At 40.4% G+C, this 25920-nt stretch overlaps 1 protein-coding gene across 5 annotated transcripts in view; it reads left to right on the top strand.

Moving 5' to 3' along the window:
* TSPAN18 (tetraspanin 18) overlaps positions 1-25920 on the top strand; it is a 178149-nt gene that overhangs the window by 129994 nt on the left and 22235 nt on the right. For 3 of the 5 annotated variants that reach the window (XM_079952714.1, XM_079952713.1, XM_079952715.1), the window contains 4 exons: positions 12851-12928; positions 19788-19880; positions 21007-21201; positions 24872-24946. In XM_079952714.1, the coding sequence (XP_079808840.1) occupies positions 19818-19880; positions 21007-21201; positions 24872-24946 (333 nt within the window). In that variant the 5' untranslated portion in view covers positions 12851-12928; positions 19788-19817. The remainder of the gene's footprint in view (positions 1-12850; positions 12929-19787; positions 19881-21006; positions 21202-24871; positions 24947-25920) is intronic. The other 2 variants (XM_079952717.1, XM_079952716.1) reach the window with 1 other exon arrangement.

Here is a 25920-nt window from a genome sequence, read left to right as displayed (position 1 = left end):
GAGTATTGTCTCATAGATGCAAGATGACACTGACCTATTGTATTTCATCACATAAGTTACATGGCAGTCATGTGACAGTGTGGAGCAGAGGGAAACTAATGCCAGGGGAGAGGGTTATGTGTTCATTTACATGTCTTTGTTGTCCATTTTGTATGACTTTATGAAAATCCATAAAACACATTCAGAAATGAAAAGAAACCCAGACCAATGCCAGCACTCTTCCATCAGCAAGCAATATTAAAATTTCTAAGAAGTCAGTAGACGCACAAGGGCTCTAAAAGTACTCAGGGTTAAATATATATTGACATTTTTAAAAGATTGTGGTGTCGTCGTTCTTTTAAAAAATGGAGTTTGCAGTTGTTCTCTTCAAGAACTATGGACCTGCCACTTAGCCTAACCCAAAAAAGCATTTTTTCCTATTTTTTCCTTATGAATAAGAATTCTCTCTCTCTCCCCCTCTCCTTCCCCCTCTCTCAATATATATTTATATATTTCAGATTATGAAAGCAGGACTGTCTTCAGAAGTTAATCGGCAATGCAGATTTCCCTTCTAATTCAGATCTTAATTGTTACATTTAGTGAAAACCAATGAGAACTATTCTTATTTACTCATTTATTTAGCTCCAATATGTAAGAAGTGGGCATCTGCTTCAGACAAAGCCTGAACTGAAAACTGATGTGGATTTTTTAAAGAGCAATTTGGGCTTTGTGTGACGTGAAACAGAGCTGATTTCAGAGTTAACTGTACTGCTCCCAGAACCTCAGATCTGCCTTGGAGAGTCAGAAAATGTAGATAAGCAATCTCTAAGTGCTAAATAATTTCCTTACTTTTGTTATTTTTAATGGCTTTTATATCTTATGGTGACTGTTTCAGGGTTTTGGCTATTTCTGTGGAGTTCCATGATGGATTTTTTTTTGCGGGGGGGGGGATTTTGTGGAAAAGAAAAATACTGTTCTAATAAATGGGCTGAGAATCCTCTTCATCAGAGTTGAAACTATCACCACTCATTTTTTAAAAAGAGATACACCTAGCACGTTGGGTTATAGCAGTGATCTCCTGCCAAGAAATCTTGAAAGTATGAAACAGAATCCTAGAAAATATGTCTGAGCATTTGAAGGTATATACAGTTTGTTCTCTTTAAGTAGTGCCACTCTGTTGCTGAAAATACATTACGAAGACCAAATAGAGCAGATGGCTCTTTGAGCCCTGAGGACTAAGCTTTGCAGAGGGATAATAACAAAGGGAGCCCTATGTTCATTTTGACATTCACCACTGGATTTATGGAGGTCTAGTCTAGAGCTTTGTCATTCCACTTCATAAATGTGGTCAATGGGAGCAACTTAATTAGACCTCTTTCATTGCCTAATTCCTAGAAGCACAGAACTACGCTCAACTGGGCTTGATGGTAACAAGAATCCCCGTTGATTTTGTGCTCCAAAAAGTGGAGACAAATTTGTTACCATGGTATTCTAAGATGCCTCCAAAATCCACAGCCCCTGTCAGCTGAATGGGCTCCCAGCAGCACATCCGAATTGCCATTGTGCAAGCAACTAAACAATGATCACAGATTTTCCCGCAAATGCTATAATCAATAGGAACACCCCTTGCCTTTTAATATGCACTGAACAACTTCATTTGTAAGCTTATTACAACTTCAGTGAGAGACGCTGTTAGACTGATCATTAGGTGTCTGTGAAAATAACAGAAGAAACTAGGATACGTTCCAAAATAAGCTCTCTCTCTTTTAATTTCAGGACCATTAAAAAAAAAATACTTTTAAAGAACATTCGTACTTATTTTACTGCTGCAGTTGATGTGGAAGTACCTGGAACAAAACCACATGGAAAATGTAAAGAACTGAGATTCAAAATTAGGAAAAGCAGGGTGTGTGTATGCAGAAAATGGCATGTTCTAAAAGCATCAAATTATAATAATAATAATAATAATAATAATAATAATAATAATAATAGGTAAAGGTACCCCTGCCCGTGCGGGCCAGTCGTGTCCGACTCTAGGGTTGTGCGCTCATCTCACTCTATAGGCCGGGAGCCAGCGCTGTCCGCAGACACTTCCGGGTCACGTGGCCAGTGTGACAAGCTGCATCTGGCGAGCCAGCGCAGCACACGGAACACCGTTTACCTTCCCGCTATAAAGCGGTACCTATTTATCTACTTGCACCCGGGGGTGCTTTCGAACTGCTAGGTTGACAGGCGCTGGGACCGAGTGACGGGAGCACACCCCGCCGCGGGGATTTGAACCGCCGACCATGCGATCGGCAAGTCCTAGGCACTGAGGTTTTACCCACAGCGCCACCCACGTCCCTATAATAATAATAATAATTTATTATTTATACCCCACCCATCTGGCTGGGTTTCCCCTGCCACTCTGGGCAGCTCCCAACAGAATTTCAAAAAACATGATAAAACATCAAACATTAAAAACTTCCCTAAACAGGGCTGCCTTCAGATGTCACTAAAAGTCAGATAGTTGTTTATTTCCTTGATGGGAGGGCGTTCCACAGGGTGGGTGCCACTATCAAGAAGGCCCTCTGCCTGGTTCCCTGTAACCCTACTTCTCACAGTGAGGGAACCGCCAGACATAGATGTCAACTTTTCCCTTTTCTTGGGAGGAATCCTATTCGGAATAAGGGAATTTCCCTTTAAAAAAAGGAAACGTTGACAGCTATGCCGCCAGAAGACTCTTGGCGCTGGACCTCAGTGTCCAGGCTGAATGATGGGGGTGGAGATGCACAAAGGGCATATATGCTGAGTTTGCTCCCCCCCCCTCTGTTATCTAAATAGGTAGCTGGAAAAAAAATTTTCCTTTCAGAAATCAAGTTGGGGTAATGGGAGTATGCAAGAACTCCTACACAGTGATGACATCTAGATAAACGGGACTTGTCTATTAACTTCCATTTTCCTTTTTACTGAAAATTTCTAAAATAGCTCTGAACTTCAGTCATGGTTATCAGGGTATTTCCCACATTGGCTAGAGCTGGGAATATCTGCAGTAAATCCTGCTGCTGCTGGAAGTTATACCCTTCTAATTCATACCAGCTGACTAGAATCAATTTCAGTTGACTTTTTAAGACCTCAGTCACCTCCTTTTTCATTGTGGAGAAGGTTAAGAGGCCTATTTACATTGACATTGATTCTTCCATGCTTGGATGTAAACAACCATAATTGTGTCTCCCATTTTGTTCAGATACTATTGATCACTTTCTGTATTGTTTGTGACCAGTCCCTCATGATTCAAAGGGTTATTTGTAAATCTATCACCCTTTTTATATTCATAGTAAAAATAAAAAATCATCTTGTTATGAATCCTTTCTCAAGCATTTGGCAATGAGTAATTTATTTGAGTGTGTACTTTGAATCATTTCCAAACGTAAGCTCCGTAGACATGTATGCATTAAGTTCTCTTCAGTTCCTTGGGACTTATGTCTGTGTAATTAAGTGCAGGATATCAGCCTTGAAGCACAAACTGTATCTATTCCTTCTTTCCCCAGTGCTATATACTCTCTCATCTAATTTTAGATTGCACACTCCACTTCATAAATTCAGTCAAGGCAGTTGCAAAATCAGCTTAATGAGCCACCCCGTTTTATTCCTTTGATGATAACTTTCTTACCTTCTGTCTGTAAGCTGCAATATGTATACATGCTGGACGCTGATTTTAGCATCCATTAGATGCTAAAATAAATACAGACTTGTTATACTGTTATACTGTTTATTACTGTGCAGTTAGTGGTGGGACTGTTTCTAAATAACCATTGCAGTAAATTTGCAATATTACAGCTAATAATATTTATTACAACTGAAATTCTGTCTGTGCCAGGCTTGTTATATCCTCCTCATAGTTGCTGTGTTGCATTTCAGTTAACCTTGCCTCTGAGAGGGTGTTAACATGCCTACTCAGGTACATTTGTGTCTGAACCCGATTCCACATCCTAATTTCTGCTCCTTTAGGAACAACTGATGTTTGAGAAATTATTCTGGTATTATGGGAGCCACTTCCCTCTGCTGTCCCCAGCTCTATTCTCACTGGAGGGTGGACTACTATCAGTCCAGAAGAGCTGGTTTAGAAAACTAGTACCTCAGCCAAATTAACAGGAGCGTATCACTTAGAAAACTAGTACCTCAGCCAAATTAACAGGAGTCTATCACTTAGAACCAGTGGTCTAGATCAGCAGAAGCTGTGGTCCTCCAGTTGTTGCTGCACTTTGTTGTTTAGTTGTGTCCGACTCTTTGTGACCCCATGGACCAGAGCACGCCAAGTACTCCTTTCTTCCACTGCCTCCCGCAGTTTGGTCAAACTCATGCTGGTGGCTTCGAGAACACTGTCCAACCATCTCGTCCTCTGTCTTCCCCTTCTCCTTGTGCCCTCCATCTTTCCCAACATCAGGGTCTTTTCCAGGGAGACTTCTCTTCTCATGAGGTGGCCAAAGTATTGGAGCCTCAGCGTCACAATCTGTCCTTCCAGTGAGCACTCAGGGCTGATTTCCTTAAGAATGGATAGGTTTGTTCTTCTTGCAGTCCATGGGACTCTCAAGAGTCTCCTCCAGCACCATAATTCAAAAGCATCAATTCTTCAGCAATTAGCCTTCTTTATAATCCCTAACCATTTTCCATGCTGGCTGGGGTTGATAGGAATTGGAGTCTAACAACATCTGGAGAGTCACAGGTTCCTCATCCATGGTCTCAGTATTTGAGTGCCACAATAACCTTTGAAGGAAGGAAAGGCAGAGGAAAAACTTCAGGTCTTAACCAAGAAAAGGGAGTTTATTAGGAAAGGGACAAAAGAAACAGCAATGCTTGGAACTATCAATAAAATCTTCAGCCTATGTCATTGGCTGTTAAACGATGTATGGCCTTTTAAATGTGTCGGGGGGGGTTACTGTTTTCTTGTTGTTATGTTATGCATTTTGTATTTTTATGTTGTAAACTGCCATATGATCTTTGAATGAAGGGTGGTATATAAATTTAATAAATAATAGAAAATTATTATGTTAAGATGACGTGTTATAGCTACTGAAATTATTTGGGATAAGCTGCAGGCCTTAACACACAGTCCTGGCCATTCTAGCTCCCTTCTTCATTAGGTGCCTAGAATGAAAAGACAGAGAATCCTTTTATAAATACTTGATGCATGGAGAATATTATTTTTGTTTGTTTTAAAGATTTAAAAGTGTATTAGCTCACCCATTAACAAACCCAATACTAAAGTACTGTCTCCATCTTTCTTGGCAATCTCTACTGCTTTTTGGATAATAATTGCAAATGCATATAAATCCGCTTAATTTTTAAGTGTCCCGTCATTACTAATTTACTTGGCATCCACCATAGTGATGCCAATTTCAGAAAACATTTATTGATTTTTATATGCAGTGCATTCAGTGCTTTTGTTGGTGGCCCAGGTTGTGTCCTACTCCAGTCCAAAAAGTCTTTGTGCAGTTAGAATCTTGCATTTCCTCTTTCATTATATTTATTATTATTATAGTCATAAGAATTGGCTGGGTCCAATAAATCCCCACCACCCCCACCCCCACCCCAGCCTTCTGCAGCTATGTTGATGTTAATGGAAAAACTTCGTTGGAAAGGGTAACTTTAAAAAATCCTGACATCAGAAAATGAACTGGGGAATGCTGTTATGAAATACTTTCCAAGAAGCAATACATGGGTTTTTAGAGTAATCTTTAATTATCAGTTTTGACTTCAGGCCTCCAAAAATTCAGAATTAGGATTCAGACCCTGATTCTCATTAATGAAATAGCATTCTGGCATTTCCAGGAATACATTAGGAACTGTTTGAAGTTGTATGGTAATGTGATATTTCTAGTCAGCATAAAGTGTCTTCCATATAGATACATAACAGATCCCTGGCCTCTGAGTGACAACAAAATCAAAGCCAAGAATGTTTGGTTAGCTTGGCAAGAGTATCACTTTTCATCTTTGGAATTAATTTGAGTTTGGAAAACTGAGCTGCTATTAATAATAATTCTATACATAAAGAAATTAACATCTTCCTATTGGAGAGGGACACTCGGAGCACATTCCAAAGACGGAAGGGGGGAAAAAAACTTTTGAGAGTCTTTGGCTTTCCCACATTTTGTTTGGCAATTCTTCTGGGTTGCAAAAACTGCTTTTTGCAATTCCAACTCACAGCCTCACAAATGACTCCAAGGAATGTTCAGCATATTAAGAGCAGAACTCATCAGTTACTAGTTAGCGTACAAAATTTCCCTGTGGAGTGCTGATGTTGTTGCCAAGGCAGCTAAACATATGAGGATAACTTTGTATTGATTTGTTCTAGTTGTATAAACGCTAATAGTCTCATGCTAACTGTAGAGACACAGTGATGCCTTGTATTTTTTCTGGTTGAGGGGAGGATAATAGTGTCCCCCGTTTCCACAGAGGTTTTTGGGGTTTTTTTATAAAATGACAAAGATGTTGGACTCTAATGCTATATCAGTTTATATAAACATAAGAAGACCCTGCCACATCAGTCCAGCGTTCCAAGCCCAATGACTTGTTTCCAGAAGTGGGCCTCTAGATGTTCTGGGAAGTCTAGAAGTGGGACTGGGACATGAAGGCCATTGCTGTCCCAATGTTTGTCTCCAGACTCTGGTATTCCATCTCATAAACCATATGAGGAACAGCTAATGCCTTTTCGTGTTCCATGTTTTATAAGTGATAATGTGATGGTAATGTTCTGAATAAGAGCATGAAAGCTAAATGGAAGACTTGGGTGTTTTTTAAGGGTGCGTTGTAATGGGTAACCCATTATAATTTAATCGGAATTGTTTGCATAGATGCAATTGTTTTAATATATAACCTTTTTATATATGAAACTCTTTTGTATATGGTTTGTTATTGTCTAGTGAAATCACTTTGAGAGGTTTCATAGGAAGCGATTCATAAATTAAACAAATAAATAATGGGCATTTTAGGCAGATAAATTTGTGGCTCTGCAGCTTGTTTTTTCACTTTAAAACAATTTCTTCTCTCTTTCAGAGTCCGTATGTTCTGTAACATAACAGATAGCTCATTAAAATATTGAAACAAGTGCTTTGTGGAATCCAAGGTTACTGCAGTAACTGACCAGTTGAAAGTTGGGGAAGACTGTTGCCTGCTTTGAACAGACATCAGAAGTTGCATCCAACATTAGTCCTACTCAGAGGTGACCTGTTGAAATCAATTAACATGCCCAACATAGTTTCAATGTGTCTGAGTAGGACTTAGTTGGACTTTTCATACCAAGTGTGCCGCAAGAGTACTTTGACATGAAACCCACTAACTAGGCTTTGGGAAAGAGGTGAGAGGACTCTAGGGCCTTGTCAGAGCCCTCACGCCTCCTTCTCAAAGCCCAATGCCTTACTTACCCAGCTTTGAGAAGGCAGTGTGAGGGCTGGGGGAGGGGTGTAAAAAGCCACCAAAAAGCCCTTGAGTGCTGCAATCTTCTCTTTGGGACTCTGCCTTTTCTAATGAAAGAAGCAAAACAAGAACCTTCTGAAGTTAAAATATGCTGGGCACATCCAGGAGGGAAGAACTGGAGAGAGCTAATTTTGCTTAGAACCATGTGCAAAGCTGGTGGGTTGTTTAATATTAACAAGGAGCTGGTGGGGTTAGTATTTTAAGGTTTCAATGTGCTCCTAGGGACCTTGCAAAGAAAGCTATGCTGAGCAGTTAAATGCAATCAGGCAATGCAATAAGTTCCCTTGGCTTCTACATTACAAGCCAAATAAGTTGTTCCTGGCAAATGGGCCCTCTGTTGCAGGAGCATTAGCATTTTAATGCAACTAAAGAGAAGTTGGATTGACTGTAATTTAGTATATAGATCCCTGACCTTATGCAGTCCCTTCTCCAGTGTTCTTTGGGGACCAACTGCAGTTACACAGTTCACTTTGGAATCTAATTGAATTTACACATAGTGATATAGTCTTGTCACAGCAATTTTGTAGTGTAGTCACTACAAAATTCCTGCTCAATTACTTTATGTGTGTACAAAAACTACAATTAAAAAGCTACATAACATGTAAAACTGGCAACCTTCTCAGAGCTCTGGGTTGTATCAGTTGGCTCAGTGCGCTTCTTAATACCAGTTGCTGAAAATTGCACATGGGCAGAAGGCCGTTGCGCTCAGGCTTCCCACAGACATATGTTTGGCTACTGTGAGAATCGGATGGTGGACTACACAGACCATTGGCCTAATCCAGTAGATTCTTCTTATTTTATCCTTCAGAACTGCATAGGAAGCAATGCCTGGAGCAGAGAGAATTGCCAAAAAATAACTCCCCTGTCCATTCCACTGGATTGGAAAACCTTTGAAAACACCTAGAACCATTCAGGGACATAGTACGTTGCAGGTTCAGGGGAAACTGTCCTTGCCCACAAAGTATAATTTCCCAAATCACACCAGCTCTTCCTCTCCTCCTTCAAAACAAATCTGCCTTCTAAATTACATTGGGGTGGGGAGATTATTTTTCTGAAAGACAGTCACAACCTGGCCTACTTGGTGGCAAGAAAGTGGAGAGCTGTATGCACACCACTGCTCTAGAGGCTAAGATTTTAAATTATTTGTAAAAGATAATTTGTGTGAGAGCAGGAAACCATCAGTGCAGGCACTGGAAACAAGCTAGGAACAGAAGGCAGCTGTTTGGAATGTAAAAAAGAATCATCACCCTGATCTTTGATTCACCCTGTTTAGCAACTTCACCCCTGAAAGAGATTAAATGAAACTTTGTCTACGTCCTTGCTTAGCAAGGACAAGACTTTTGATAAGACTTTACATCAGAAAGACACATTTTCAAAGGCAAGGCCAATACCTAGAGCCAAAGAGTCATCACACAGAAACAGGCAAAAGCCTCAGTTCCTTCACACTTGTGTTTGTTAATTCAAATGCACACTTTTTAAAAAAATGCAATTTAAATTGGTTGGTATCAGTTGGCTATGATCCAAATTGCAGGTAGCTATATTGTCAGACATACTGACAACATTTTTAAAAAGAGTGAACAAGGGAGGCTGAAGATTGTCTTTGGACCCTTCCAAAGGCATTCATGATAAATAGGTTTTGCAACCCAGTGAACCCAGCAAACCAACACCCCTCCCCTGCACCAGACTGGGAGGCGTGAGGTTGGATTGCGCAGGTATCCACTGGCCAAGTCAGCCTTCTGCCAACCACCGCCAATGGAATAATGCAGTCTTTGCCAGCTCCAGGGCTGCGAATAGGGAGGTGACCTTGCTGCTCTACAAAGCCTCACCAGTCAGCACCTGTTGTTTGGATTGCAGGTCAAATATTTATTGTTGTTGTTGTTACCAAATAGCTGTTTCAGTAATTACAAAAGTAGTTTGGGGGATTTAGGTTTAAAGACAGCTTGAGAGAGAATCTGAATAAGTAAGAGGAGGTCAAATGCTGGTTCAGAGCCAAGAGAGGGAATGTCACTGGGGTTAGTAGTTGTGAGGGAGGCCTGATCACCTTGGCATCTCCTGCAACATCTTGTGTTTCCACTTGAGATTGTAATTAAGGAAAGCAACAGAGTTGACAATTAGGAAAAGTAGTTTGGTTGGTTTTCTTGTTCCCCTTAATGACTAAATCATAGTTCTTCGTTTAAAAAGAAGTCAATCCTTTTGGCAAAAGTTTCTCCTCAGCTTGATCCTAAGAGAGAGAGTAATTGATCTTGTGCACCATCATCAGATGATTCCTGTCATCTCCTCAGCTGACACAGCACCTGCTGCTTGGTGCAGCACTGAAGTTTCTTCCTCTCAGAAGTGCAGTAAATCCTTCAAAATATTGTGAGCTAAGAGAAAACATTTTTTCACTCCCACATGCACCTCTGAGTACTGGTAGCGATATAATTACAGGCACTTTCTCTCTCACACACAGCAGGAACAAGAATCCTATCAGTCTCTTTATACCCCTAATAGTAGGTTTATGTGAAACAGTTACATCTCTGTTGGAAAAAATTAACCTATTTTTTAAACAGCACCTTTTTCTGTGCTTGTGATGTTGCAGTAAATGAAACTTGATTCAGCCAATTAAACAATGAAACTTAAAGTCTTGAGTTACTGGTATGTAAACAAAAGGAGCTTAGTGAGGTGGGTCACTCCTTTACTGAGAATATCTCCTTAGAATCATAGAATTGGAAGGAATCCCAAGGGTCATCTAGTCCAGCCCCCTGCAGTAATCTCAGCTAAAGCATCCATGACAGACGGCCTCTTGTGGGAGTGTTCCACTGTTGAACAGTTCTTACCATCAGAAAGCTCTTCCTGTTGTTCAGTTGGAATCACCTTTCTTGTAACTTGAAGCCATTAACAAGCCCTAGCAATCCTCAACAAGCCCTACTGCAACTGATGGGAGTTGTAGAAGACCAGAGTCAGGACAGGTTTGTTTTTCTATTTTATCTGCATGACTTCCTTCAATGCTATATCATAAATAGCTTGTGCAGTCTGCATTTACCCCTTGAATAGGAAATATTCTCCTTCTAGGGTTGTTGTTAAAGTCTTTTTAGAGAAGCATTTTACAATATACTTCACGTTGGCTGTTTTGTTGCCACTTTTCTTAATGCTGGGTCTGTGTATGCAGAATATTTTATTCTGGAATCCATGGAGACTTGAGTACTACTTTTTCTACAACTGTTGTATTTTTTTGCCTCTGAAAAGTGATTCTTGAGAAACTTCCATAAAGGAAAGCTCTTTGAAGATTCATTCTGCAATACAGTACAGTCATACCTCGGGATAAATGTGCTTCAGGTTGAGCGTTTTCAGGTTATGCTCCGCAGCGACCTGGAAGTAACGGAGTGCGTTACTTCCGGGTTTCGCCACATGCGCAGATGCTCAAAATGACATCACGCGCATGCGCAATAGTGGCAAATCGCGACCCGCAGACGCGCAGCCGTGGGTTACACTCCACTCAGGATGCGAACAGGGCTCTGGAACGGATCCTGTTCGCATCCAGAGGTACCACTGTACACCATACTGTGTCCATTTGAAATTGGAGGAAAACAGATGTAGGTGGTTCTGGCAATGAGGAAGGTGGCGGGGTTGTATCCACACAAATAATGTTGGTGGGCATATACTGAGATCACAATCACACTTCTTCATTTGCTGAGGGCATGTGGAAGGAGGAAAAGGTGTTGAAACCTAATCAAGGGGATAGTTTAACTACATCAGTGGTCTGCAACCTTTAAGACAAAAAGAGCCACTTGGACCCGTTTCCGAAGAAAAAAAACCTGGGAGCCGCAAAACTCATCATTATAAAAATAACTTTTTTGTCACTTTTAAAAATTATTTCTTTGTTTGACCCCTCAGAATTATTCCTCCTCATAGAAATAAACGTTAAATTAACAAGTTACCTTTTTGTGTGTGTGTGTTCTTCACTCCCCTTCAAAACAGTGACCAGCGTACATGCCCTCTTTCAATGCAGTGACCAGCGTACATGCCCCTTACAATGTAGCGGGTGGGCGGGCAGGAAGGTGACGTTGGGACGGTGCGTGACTAACGCACGCACTGCCCCCATGCGACATCACAGCCAATACAGCGCCCGCCAAAGTAGGGAGTGTCGGGGCGCACAATGCGCCTCCTCCCCTCGCTAGTATCCACCCCGGAGCCGCGGCAAAGGTGTAAAAGAGCCACATGCAGCTGCGGTTGCCGACCCCTGAACTACACCCACCTTTGGGGGCAGCAGGATTTAAAACCAGTCTATATTGAAAGCAGCATGTTGAGGGTTGAGCATGAATGATTCTGGATTGAGGGAAGCGACATTTTTTGTGCTATAGATAGGTATGCGGTTTTATAGAAAAGAACAAAACGGGCAGAGAAGTGACTTTTGACATCAATTGTTATTCACGAAGCATCAAAAATGCATTTTAAGAAATTAATTCAACCTAAAACAAGCCAACACAGCCAGTGTTCTTGAAAGGAGGGAGTGTGGTGGACACATCAAATATTCAGTCTCTGTTACCCCTCCCTGCACCCCATCCCACAGATCAACCTTTCAGATGCTGATATAGGACCCAATCATGGTTTCCAGATAGTTTTAAGCTTATAAAGCATCTAGAACAGAAAAACATGGATGTTTTCAGACATAATGAGATAGGATCATAAATTGTCTTAATAGATTGTTTGCAGTCAAGCAGCGCAGATTTAGAACAATCACATAGTAAAAAGGTAAATTAATAATAATTGGTATATGATTTGTTTTATGATTATGTCATTAATGGAACCACTCCAAGCAATGCCTAAGTAATTTACGTTTTGCAAATTTAGTTGAAAACTACAGTAAGTATAGTCGGTTAGATGAGACAAACGAAGGTGAAAATGTAATTATTATAAAACATGCATGATTATATGCTTCTCTATTCTTGTATAGCTTCCATTCCTTTCTGGTGAATTGAGCTTGTTTTATAGTGTTTGCTACTTATGTAGAGTTTCTAATATTTAGCATGTTTTGCAGTTTATTGGCACAGCCCATTTCAGATACATGAAGTTCTCAAGCATTTTAGTAGTGTGTGCATAACACAAATTCCTGGTAGACTACAACTTGTATTTGTAAAGCTATTTATGTCTCTTTCAATTTCCGAGTAAATGGGTAGGTTCTTGCGAAATGTCAAAATGTGGCTTGGGATGTATGTCAGAAGGAACGTGAACCAACCCAAAGGTTGATGAGCCGGGTTATGAGGAATAGGATGCTTCAGTGGGTGCTAAAAGCTTTTCATTAGTGCTAATGTACACCAAATTAAGCATGCAATTAGACTAAGTGTATTCATCAGGGTGGTGTGTTTTAATAAATGGTTTATTTAATGTGATTGTGTTTTATTGACTTGTGCATTAATTGAATATTTCTTTCTTATAGGACAAGCTTGGCCAATAAAATATACATGGGACATATAAAACATTAAAGGTCAAAAGAAACATTCCAAGAGCTGAATAGGTGAGAGTTTTGAATTTGTCAAAGAGTATTTTCTTATTTCCTCCCCTAACAGTAAGTGAACTGTTTCCCGTTAAGCAAGTATCCCCACAAAAGCCATAATTCCTACAGGAGCATTATGAGGAAAACAGTGTACAGATGTGTTGCTTTCCAAGCATTTTGCTGTCATCAACATGTTACCCAGTGGTGGGTTAGAAAGTCCCTTCCCCCATCCCCCATGTGGAATTTGTTAATTTGGTTCAAACAAGAATGCTAGTCTCAAAGGGCCATCAGAATTAGCAGCCTGAGAAATGGTGAAGGTCTCATGATTCTAACACACATCTATCTGGCTTTTACAAACTTGACTTTAATCGTGAAGCAATACCTTCCTAATGTTGTACCATAGACCATTGCTGTGAAGTAGATGAAATATAATTTCCTGCTGAATCAAATGATCAGACTTTTTTTTATCATGTTATGTCTCCTATGGCCCACTTTAACCTAATGGATATAATGATAAAGAAGGAAAATGTTTTCCATCGTACCTTGTGCTGCATTTGCATAGTCTTCATAGGAATGTCACGCTCCTGTGTTGAAAGAGGGAGCCTCTTCATTTTCCCCCTGCTGTATATTTCTGCAGAATAGAAGTCATAACATTCTTGTATGAAGTTGGGGTGAACAATATCTAAATTGGTCTTTATATTCAGTAGCAGCTCTGGGTAGTGTGGACGCAGAGATCAAAAGTGCTTTCTGGGACCCTTTCTCCTACACCTAGTGCAGTGTGAGCTCAAGGCAGTATCTGGCCCATCAATATCCAATTTCTCCAAAAAGTTTAAACTGCAGTGGAGAAAATATTTGGAGTATTGCATTCATGACATGCAATAAGCACAACCACAGAGGCCTAGTTAGAATCATGGGAATAGGGAAGGGTGCAAGGGGGATGAAATTGATTACATTTGGGGATTATGTTTGCAGGATGCTTCTGCAAATAAAATATGTGTGAATTGCCTCCATCTGTCTCCCTGAAGACCTAATTAACTGCCTGACTTTGGGAGGGACAAGAAAGCATGCTTTGATCCCACTTCAATTGGTGTAAAATCAGTCTAATTCAAATGACCATTGTTACATCAAGCCATAGTCTTCAGTTAATTTCTACTGAAAAACACAACTTTCATTAGTGTCCAGCAACTACAGGTACAGAAAACATAATAGATCCTCAGGGTTTTTTTTTTGGGGGGGGGACAAAAGCAAAGAGCTGTTTTGCTTTGCCTAGACAAAGGAGTGGTGGTGTAGAGATCACATGAGCCTGGTCATGTGGTGAGAAACATTACCATAGTTCAGGTCCAGCAACTAGACTAGCTGGACCTGAACTATGAATACCAATTTTACCATTTATGCTCTCCCTAATTAGCTCGAATCAATCTATGTAAAGCATATTGAAGCATATTGATGACTTAGCTTTATAGCAATTAACTCAGAGATTTAATAACTGATTTGAAAAGTTAAGAGGGGCCTGGGTGTGGGTAAAGGAGAGAGAAAGGAGTACACAGCGCTTGCACAAATACCCCTTGAAACATGTATACATTATTTTTGCATCTTGTCATGGAGAAGACTTCCTATGTCTGCTTCGGTAAATCTATAGGACCTTTGTATCGTTGTTGCTTACTGAACCTTCGCAAAATACCATCGTTGTTTAATGAGGGGGAAATACAGTAGACCATTTTTACCTTTTATTTCACAGCAGTGTAAGGTTTGGCTGCAATCTTTCTTTGCAGAACTGTTCCATGTGTAAAGCCAGGTGGATCTGAGACCCTCCTGCGGCAGCTTATTGAGAGCCAAAAAGCAGCAGCAGCTCTTGGGGGCCTGATGCTTTAGGCAAACTGGAAAACATCCACCTGTCATAGCTCTGTCAGCAAACAGTTTGGATGCCTTAGGCAACTTCCTGGTTTAGTGAATCTCAGTGGTCCTCACAAGTCTGAGTAACACAGTTCCACCTCTGGGAAATATTTAATCTGCTGCAGCAAAAACAACAAAAGAGTTTTGTGGCAACTTAAATTCTACTTATTGTGGCATAAGCATTGGTCTAAAACCCGCTTTATCAGATACAGTCAAATATAATTCATGCATAGCACTCTACACAGCAGAAAGAGCCATATCCCTTTTGTTCTCTTCTTTCCACCAGCTTTCCTTCATGCCTACTGCAACAATGTTCTGCTTCAAACTAAGCTCTCCATCTCCCCAACGTTTCATATTAGGTTGTCCCATAAAGATTATGGTTGATTTCAAATTGACTTTAGGTTAAAGTATAATAATAATAATAATAATAATAATAATAATATCAACACAAATCACAAACTTGGATGGCTTTAGAGAGGATTTAACAAATTCAGGGAAGATGTTATGAATGGCTACTGGCATGCCTCTGAATACTAGATTGTGCTGTGAAACAACAGCAGGAGAAGACTATTGGTTTCATGTCCTGCTTGTGGGATTCTAGGTGGCAAAATTGCTTAACAGCCATTGCTTGCACAACCACATTCACTGCAGTTTCTGTATACATTATTCAAAACAGCCTTTACCCAACCTTGGTTCCCCAGATGTTGTTGAACCACAGTTCCCATCAGCCCCAGTCAGCATGGCCAATAGTTGGGGATGATGGGAATTATAGTCCAGTAGCATCTGAGGTAAAGGAATTTTGATAGAGCTGCCTTATTAAAGAATCAATCAATCAATCAATCAATTAATTAATTATTAGTTTAATTAAATCTAAACATATGTACATATTAATTAAAAAGCTACAATGGGTTTTTTGTTTTTGATGAATCAGAATATGCTGCAGAATGCATCATCTTGTAAGAGGCTCTCCATCCTGTGCATTAGAAATGAGGGATGTCTCTTCACAATGTCGTAGTGGGTGCCTCTTCAGTCTGTTGGCTTTAACAGTGCATTCCTAAACGTCAACGTTCTCTCACTTTCCCCCTCTCCCCATGGTTCTTGAAAATACTTCCGGCTTCATTCTCTCAACACTTTATTAAAGCTTCTGTTCCTCCAAGTCTATAATGATGACCCATTCTATTGGGAGTCACAAAGGATGCTTTTGAAGCTTGTGAGAGTGGAGACATACAGCAGCATCTGTCTCCATTGCTCTTCCTTGTCCCTGAAGCCTTCACACACAAGGAGAAATCTTGTTGGAATAGTTTGCTTTCCATAAATAACAACCCTTTGCTGTTTTTCCACATGCACTCGAGGTGGATTTCCGTAATGCAGTAATGCGTGCAGTAAGAAAATTCTCTAGTGTAGCAAAGAAGTATCACTGTCTTTTCCATACAGCATGCAACACAATTCGTGGCTCCCTGCCACTTTCTTCCCAGCAAAGACATATTCTTTCTGGAATGGGAAAAGGGTGTTTGTGTTTGTGAGCAGCTGTGGTGCTGTGTTCACCTGTCTGCTTCCAAAATCCCTGGTCTCTCCCTGCTCTGTTTCTTACACCCCAACCCCCAATGCATGCACACAAACACACACACAAGGGTCAAGTCTAATTTTCAAACTAGCTAAATGCTGTGCATCAAACAAAACACTCTGTGGAGCTGTAACTGTTTACCTGCGGCTTCCTCCACCTACCCAGCACTGTGCTTCTTCCCATGCAGTGAGCACTACTGCCTGTCAAAGGCTTCGTCAAGAAGCATAACTAAAGCAGATCAGTTACCATGGTCACACTGGGAAGAGCTGTGGTGCTGATATACAGCAGCTCCAAATTCTTTGGATTAGGAAAAATAACGAGAGTGAAAGGAAAGGATTTATCACTCAGCCTGTGAAAAATTATCTGCAACCCCTTAGACAATTTGTATATTTGCTTTTAGCAGCATCGGATGTATTTTTCTATCACAGCATGCAAAATTTGGGAGTTACAAAGAGCTGGAGTGCCCGAGAGCCACTTTTCCAGCTTTGGGCATTCTTTACCAAGCCCAATGGACACTTGTTTTTGTTTTGTTTGTAAATTGATCTCCCATCTTTCCAAATCTTCCAACGAAATAAAAGCAAAAACTAGCTTTAAATAACAACCTCCTAACTAAAAAGACATAACGCTGAAGACGAGGAACACTACAAAACCACATGGAAGGGACAAGCTTTATTTTTTTAAAAAAATAATAACAAGTATTGTAAAGATTTGAACCTTATTTGGGTGTCTTATCAATTATCTTGGGATAATTGCAGTAAAGACCCCTCTTCTTGCTGTAGAGGTTCTCATTTCACATAGAATGAGCACATGAAAAAGAGTTCCCCTAGCTGCAAATGTGTGCTTTAGAGTACCGTTCTATCCCACCTAATTTTCCATAGAGAGTAAGAATGGCTAACAAATCAGAAGCAAAACAATATACAGGAGAACACTCCCCAAATTAAGCCCACTCACAAAATCAAAATAGAACTAAGAACATAGAATGGTACCAAACAGCAATAAAAATAAATGCAAAACTAAGCTAGCAGAAATGATAGTCATCCAAAGACCCTTTTAAAGAGCCACTCCTTTATGAACCACCTGACTCACTTCACTTAACAAGGTATTTGATAGGGTGGGCACATAACAGAAAAAACCCTAGTCCCAGCAGGGCCTCAGATAATGGATGGAGCATGCAGAGAGGAACATACAGAAAAAGAAAGTCATTAGGGTACCCTGGTGCCAAGCCAGTAAGTTGTTTTAAAGGTTAACACCAGCGCCTTGACTTGAGCCAGGAAACTAATTGGCAACCAGTGCAGATCACATAGCACCAGTGTGATGGACTCAAATTGTGTTACATTCCAATTTGCAGGCTTTCTAGACTTTTCTGGTCTTGCACATTTGGAATATTTCACAACACTTTAGGTCTTAAAGAATTGCTTTTTAAATAAAACAATGTTTTAAAAAGCCCCACATCATCTGCTGATGCTATCATGCTGCTCTCAGAAAGCTGCTGTGCTGTGGTGGTTAAGAATCAGAATTATTAGTTAGAATTTGGGAGTCCTTTGTTCAAATGTCAATTCAATTGCCTTTTCATTAGCTGGCCTTAGGCAAGCTTACCATCTCCCCTGCCATCTGTAATATGGGAATACAGCACTAGTTTATCTTACATGGTTGTAAGTTAGAATTTATTACATTCTTTGACACTTTGGAAAATGGCTGTTAGGTATAAATCTGGCAAATATTTCCTTGCATCCGTAGCTATTTAAAATATTTCCATGTACATTGAACTAATACATATGCAAGGATTTCCACCCCTACCCCAGGGTAGGTTATCAATTTCCCCCCAGTATCAGTCAGGGACGCAGGTGGCGCTGTGGGTTAAAGCCTCAGCGCCTAGGACTTGCCGATCGAAAGGTCGGCGGTTCAAATCCCTGCGGCGGGGTGCGCTCCCGCTGCTCGGTCCCAGCGCCTGCCAACCTAGCAGTTCGAAAGCACCTCCGGGTGCAAGTAGATAAATAGGGACCGCTTACCAGCGGGAAGGTAAACGGCGTTTCCGTGTGCGGCTCTGGCTCTGGCTCTGGCCAGAGCAGCGATGTCACGCTGGCCACGTGACCCGGAAGTGTCTCCGGACAGCGCTGGCCCCTGGCCTCTTAAGTGAGATGGGCGCACAACCCCAGAGTCTGTCAAGACTGGCCCGTACGAGCAGGGGTACCTTTACCTTTTTATCAGTCATCCCAGGGAATGTAAATGGGAAGTTCCACTCTAACGTGCCTTTTTGTTTGGCGTGAGCAGGAAGCTTTCTATTAAAACCAGGTTTTAGATTGTAGTTCTTTAGGTGGGCAACTATTCCTTCCTAGGTGTTTTGTAAGTTGGCAGAGAATGACTTTAGGTGCCAGAGGAAGAACATGTGGTAGTTTCTCAGCATTTGTTGTAGACGAATCTACACACTTCTCTCATAACACCGTAGAATCTTGCATTATTATGATCTGCTATATATTTTGGAAATTTATCCATTGGCTATGCATTTGCATGATGGTTCCTGAGATCAAGGAGCAAGTGTTTGGATAAAATTGGATGCCATTTTGAATCAAGGTGGCAAACTAAACCTTTGAAATGCAAAAAGAAAAAAAAAGTTTCTTAGAATTCCCGAACAATGCCAAGTATGAGGCTGCCAGTACTAACTAAAGATTGAACTTTCTCCTCAACCAATTAACTGTATCAGAATAGGAGAGAGAGGTTAGATTGCAGGTCACAGGGTAGCATCTGTGTGAGCTTGTATGCTTGACTATTCCTTGCCAGACCTTCCAAATTTTACTGTTGTTCCTCAGATATATCCTAATCTGTTTTCATTCCCTGCACAGTATTTGGGTGTAAAGCATGTATACATTATGCTAAACTTAAGGTGATAATCAGGTATAGAAGTATGACAGAAAGCCATTTACTGAGTTTAGTCATTGCTCCTTCTTTGCTGTTCTGTGCCTAAGACTGAACCAAAAACTGAACCAGCAACATTTCAGCAAAGAGAACTTAAGGAGAATACTGGAATAGTGTCCCATGTGTCAGGACAAAGTTAGCCTAACTCTTCTGTACAATTCTGATTTGTTTCACTACACATATGCAGCTTTGCATAGTGCTTAGAGATTGCTGGAGAGCTTTATAATTCATGAAATAATGAATCTTCAGTTTTTAACTTTGGAACAAGATGGTGAGTCATTTAGCCTTTTCTCATTAACCTTTCATTCCAAGTCCTGACGCACGAGGGAGAAAATGGGATGGCAATTGGAGGTGATCATTACTGCCTATTAACCTGTGTTATCCTACCTCATTGAGATATGAAATTCGTACTTTCTGTGTAATGAATTCCACAGGGGCCTGAAAGAAAGATACCAGAAAGGCTACATTGACAAGTGAAGGGAGTGTTAAAGGGTTGTTGGTGTTTTGCAGGATTAATTGGATTGTGTAGCCTGTACAACCATGGAAGGAGATTGTTTGAGCTGCATGAAGTATCTGATGTTTGTCTTCAATTTCTTCATTTTTGTAAGTATCCTTGGATTTTCTGTCACATACCACCTCTTTCATATCTCTGCTTGCGAGGTCAATGCTGGCTATACTGTGATAGACTTTCTTCAATACAGAATTGCCCTTCAGTTTCATATATAACAGCATCTGAAACATACGTAACACCTCTCATCATAAGCTGACAGGACACTTAACACCCCCATGGCTTGGTATCACTGATAAGGGGAGTGGATACTGTTCTTGTAACAATTAGTAAGACCTGTGAACAGATCTCTAGACCAGATTTTCAAGCATTTATCCAATCACTGGGTAAATTGGCACTGAATAGTTTATTAAAGTATGGAATATAATTGCATTGTGTCTTAGTACTTCTTCTTCCAACAACCATAAAGTTGCATAAAGAGCATGCTAACCCTTTTGTTGATCGTTTCTAAGCCAAACTAACTAACACTACTAGAATGGTCAACGTAGCAATAGTAACAATAAACCAGTGTCATATGGTGTCAAGAGTTTCATGCTATGAAGAAAATTGCTCAAGTTCAGCTTCCTGTGATGGTTGTGTTTTTTGTTAAAGAACGCACCTCTGGAAATACACCTAGAATAATAATAATATATTGTGTATCTGTATGGTTTGTATAGTACAGGTGAATCATTTTGGTGGGCAGGGGAAGCTTATTATGTAAGATTTAATAACATGGGATAAAGAATGTATTATACAGGTAAGGGATAATTTGGCAGCCCTGCCAAGCCCCCTTTTATATCTCAAAATGAATGAAACCTTTGCAAAGATGGGGCCTATGTCTTTGATGTCCCCGAGGTTGTCCTATTGCTTCTTCCATGGATTCTACACAGGAAATAACTACACAGGAAGAGCTGAGCTATAAAGGAAAAATGGGTGCTTCCTTGCTATAAATAGCCCAAATAATGAAAAGAGAGAGAGAGAGAGAGAGAGAGAGAGAGAGAGTATTGGTGGGGAAAATTATAGGAAATGCACACTGTGAAAAAAGTAAGCTTGCATGGCAGAAAGCTAGCTTAGTCATGCAGCTATTGTGTTGGTTAGATCTCTTAGCTGGGGATGAACTCACTGGAGGGAATCTAGAAAGGAATTGAATGTCTTTATCTGAAATATTTTCCTTTTTGGCAGCTGGGTGGTACATCTCTACTGGGAGTTGGAATATGGGTCATAGTGGATCCCACAGGATTCCGAGAGATAGTGGCTAGTAATCCTCTGCTCTTCACGGGGGCATACATCATGCTGGCAATGGGAGCAATGCTCTTCCTGCTGGGGTTCCTTGGCTGCTGTGGAGCCATCCGTGAGAACAAATGCCTCCTTCTCTTTGTAAGTATTGTTGGCTCTTTCATATGTGGTTTTCTTTTGTATCTGCCTGCGTGGGATGGATAGCTGATTAGGTAATACCGGTACAGATTGTTTTGCACATCCAGTTGTTTGCAAACTGCAGTTTTTGCACAGTTGACAACTAAAGGCATTTCATCCTAATCTGCATGCAAGTTCTGCTGTACAGCTAATGAATTGCTTGTTGCGATCACTTATAAGTAATAATCATAACTACTTGAAAATAAACACTGCACCTATCTTGGCACAACTACCAAGGAGTAGAATTTAATGTGTTCATAAGCTAGTACTGTTACACGTACAAGAAAAACATGCAGATATTTTGAGCATGGAGAGCTAGTAGCATTTTGCTGCCTACATAGGTAGATCTTTTAGGTTAACTTTGTGTGCAAGCCATTTCAAATCACTCTGAAGAAGGTGACGAAATAGCAGGAAAAGGTAAAGAGATCTGTAGTGTGCTTAATTTTTGTTTGTTTGTTTCTTTTTACTTTTGGTTTGTTTTTAAGTATAGTGTTTTAAATGTTTCAATTGCATTTTAAATCGTTATGAGCAGCTTTGAGGATTCTAGTAAAAAATAAACATTGCAGAACTCCCGTTGAGTAGATATGAATATGGGCTCCAGAGTCCAATTTTAGCCTGATACAGTGTGGTGTAGTGGTTAAGAGCCGTAGTCTCGTAATCTGGGGAACCGGGTTCGCGTCTCCGCTCCTCCACATGCAGCTGCTGGGTGACCTTGGGCCAGTCACACTTCTCTGAAGTCTCTCAGCCCCACTTACCTCACAGAGTGTTTGTTGTGGGGGAGGAAGGGAAAGGAGAATGTTAGCCGCTTTGAGACTCCTGAAGGGGAGTGAAAGGCGGGATATCAAATCCAAACTCTTCTTCTTCTTCTGATAAATAACATTTAATCTCAAATATTGAATGTTATTTGGGAGGGGGAAATTGAGCCTGTAGCTATGAATAGTGCTATAGGATGGTTAAGGCTTCTAACAAGCTACAGTTCCCGAAGTACAGATGTAGTAGGGAATTGTGATTTGCTTAAGAGTAGATGCAGAAACATCTCATTGCAGCTACAAAAGAGGAGACAATAAGAAGCACACGATATAAAACGTTGCTGCAACTCATTCATATAGTGGGAAATCATAGTTTCTTGTCCTGTAAGTTTCTGGTTCCTGTAAGTACTTTAGGACAAAAGGACATAAAAAGAGCTCTGCTGGATCAGATCAAATGACTGTCTGTTCTGGCAGTCTCTTCTCACAGTGGCCAACCAGTTACAAGACATCTCACTCATGCTTCCCATCCACTTCTGTTCAGGGGCATAACATCTAGCCCAGTTGGTTAGAGCATGGGGCTGATTATGGCAAGGTCCCATATGGGCTACCTGTATATTCCTACATTGTAGGGGGTTGAATTAGATGGCCAATGCCTTCCAATTGTACAATTCAATGATCTCTGATAGCACATTACCATTGATAGCCCTATTCTCTATATTTTACCCCTATAAAACCACCTGTATTTTCATCAAGCGTGCATACACAAGTGCTCCCATAAGAACTTTATACCTTATCTGCACCCCCATTTTTCCCATATATTCATCAGCATGCACTATTTAATCAGCCCTAGAGTCAAGAGTATGAAATCCCCCTTTGTCAGCCTTCTTCAAACTGCAAGTGAACTCCAAAAAAGTAATCAATTAGTTTCTAAGAAGTCCTTAAGGCACAAAATTCTAGTGTGGTTGCAGCCCACAAAGTTTGCCATATCACATTTGGGTACATGTGGAAAGAAAAACCTAAAGGTGTGGATGTGTGTATGTGCGCAGGTGTGCAAAAAATCTGGGTCAAGTAGATTTGGGTTTCATTATAATGTACATTATAGCGATGCCATACATAATGAAAGGAAGCCTTTGATTGAAGTGGAAAGCTGCAACATTTTTGTTGTCCTAGTTCCCCACCCAGCCACCCTTCAATTTGCCTGTTATCCTATATACCTGAGGGTGTGCGTAATGGCTAAACTTTTCATTTGGTACGTCATTTTATTCATTATAAAATGGGATGGAAACAGTTATGTAAGAGTTTCCCCCCAGGAACAAGGACTTCCCAAATGGAGGTTTCTTCCAAAGAGGGAGTGATGGGAAAGAATTGACTATGCAAAGCGATTTAGTGTGTGACTTGTGGAAATATTGGCCTGGCGAGATTTTCATATTTCTTCAGGAAGTTCAAATGAAGTGGCTGTTAACTGTAGCTGGGGTTGTGGGAGAAGTGTTACTTTCATGGCCTCATCAAAATCCAAGTCCTCATATGAAGTTTTCAAAAATAGATGAGCCAGAGGCTTCCTGAGAGAGATTTTGCAGTGATACATAATGAATGCCTAAAGCTTTTAGCTCAAGTGTAAACTCAAGGCAAGCGTACAGCATGGATAAGAGACAAGAGAGAAACATGCATCCCAAGGGAAGTTCTCAAGCTTCTTTCTGCGTAGAGATTATTTTTCATGTTATATTTTTATAAGAAATGTTGCAGTTGAGTCTGATATGTTGCATCAAGCGTCAGGCTGTGTTGTGCTTCACAGCCCCCAAAGCTGTTGTTCTAGCAGTTGATCTTTGCAAGGTTGTGTTTTAAAAAAAACACACAAAAAACACTGCACACTGCTTGGAAGACTTAGAAATGAGCTTGCTGTGAAATACCCCTAAAGCCATTTCACTTGCTGCTTGATAAAATAGTGGGGTCCGTGGTGTATATTTGAATTTTGGAAGGCTACAAAAGAGTATAAATCAGTCTTGGTGTACCCATAAGAAATTCCTTTGTATCTGTCCCTTCCTCTTTCTCCACCCACGTTGCAACAAAGGTAAAGGGGGGGGGGGAGAGAACTAAGTACTGCTTGATCTAATTTTTACTGAGGACCAAACTGGCACCAGGGGGAACTTTCCTCTCATTCAGGTGGTTAATGCACTTATCCCCCTGGCCACAGTCCCAGTCCTGTTTCCCCAAGCCAGCAGCTAGACAAGGGCAAGCTATGTGATGAGTTTCATGTTTAGTTTGACCCTCAAAACATTCCAGTATGCAAGTCACTGTATTATTTGCAGATACAGATGGGGAAATGAGGCTGAGAAAGAGTCTTCTCCCATACATTTGGATAATGAAACTGTGGATGGTCTTTTTCTCCGTGTGAGAGTGTGGTTATTGTTATTGTTTATTACTATGTTATGTTTTGTGTGTTTTTGTGTTTTTATATTGTAAACCGCCCTGTGATCCTCGGATGAAGGACAGTATAGACATTAAATAAATAATAATAATAATTTGCCCAATGACTCTGGGGCAGAAAATCTATGTCAAAGTGATGGGGGCAGGGAGGCCTTGGCAGGGAGGCCAAAGAGTGGAGGATTTTAAGTGAGTTGGTATGCTCAACAGTGAATCCATATGATCAGCAGAATGGTTTGTTAAGTAAAGCCTTGCAGTTTTGCAGTCTGGCGTGTCCCTGGATGTTTTGTTGATCTATGGATTTGGAAGATTTCTTCCTGTGTAGCTGTAGATTTCCTTTGCATGGCGAGGACAAATTCCTCACTCAGCTTGATTTATCGTTTTGATTATTTTGAGAGATTCTGTCCCAGCTGTTTGCTGTAGATGTACAGTGATTTGTCTGCCTTTCTTTTTCTCTCTTTCAGTTCTTCATGTTTATTTTGCTAATCTTCCTGGCAGAACTCTCAGCTGCAATCCTGGCTTTTATCTTTAGAGAAAATGTAAGTATTACAATGTCAGCATGGCACTCTGCAGATTTTGGTTCAGGTGGACTTCAAGTTAGAAGGTTATAAGCTTGCTGAGTTGATATCTGTTAGGATGGCAGTGGACCAATATTCCTATTATTACTCCTGGTCTGAACATCATGCAGTCACCTGTTGAATGCAAGCAAAAGAAACTTGTGTCAAGTAGATGGTTTATGTGTAGAGGAGATAACATTCCCCCCAAAGGTTTCCAGAGTTAAGGAGCTTATGCAGGCTCATACTTTTAAAAAAAATCATCCTCATTAAAATTGAATTAGCTTTAGTTTCATAGATCAGAGACAAAATTAATAACAGTTTGAGAGGTTAAAAGAACATAGCACAGCAGGATAGAAAGAAGTAAATTCATCATAAGTTATTTCATTGTGCCAGTATGAAGAATCTGTCACATGCATGCTTTTCCAAGTCTGCAGTGCAATGCTTATCTGTCCAGTACCACCTGTACTGAAAACAGAGCTTTAAATCAGCTCAGATAGACCAAACATTCCTTTAATAAAACTGCTATCATATTTAGGCTGCCATTTTCCTCTTGTCTAGAGGGTGGACTAAGCTGATGCCCTATCACAAGTCCATTCCATCTTTATTTGTGTGAGTTTTTCAAAAGAATGCACACACAAAATTACATTTGAAATGTATGCATTTCTTATGTAAAACACACGCTTTTTACTTATATGTATTTTCAATGCATTTTCCTCATAAAATACGTATACTTATTGTCCATAAAACCCTTATTTTTGTGCATACCTTCTGCTTACTAAAGCTGAATTGCAAAATCTAACTGCAAGCAAGTTTAGGAGTGCAGATTTACCCACAATTCTCTGTGATGCAAAACAAAATACAAAAAAACACAACTACACATTCCTAAACAAAGGGATTGGGGTTTTTTGCTTTTACATTGGGGGGGGGGTGTCCTCGCTTGGGGGGTGGGAGACTTG

This window comes from Podarcis cretensis (assembly GCF_951804945.1).
Source record: "Podarcis cretensis genome assembly, chromosome: 1".
In the NCBI taxonomy this organism is placed as follows: domain Eukaryota; kingdom Metazoa; phylum Chordata; class Lepidosauria; order Squamata; family Lacertidae; genus Podarcis; species Podarcis cretensis.
The sequence above is the reverse complement of the archived record's forward strand: the minus strand, read 5'-3'. Positions and strand labels throughout refer to the sequence as shown.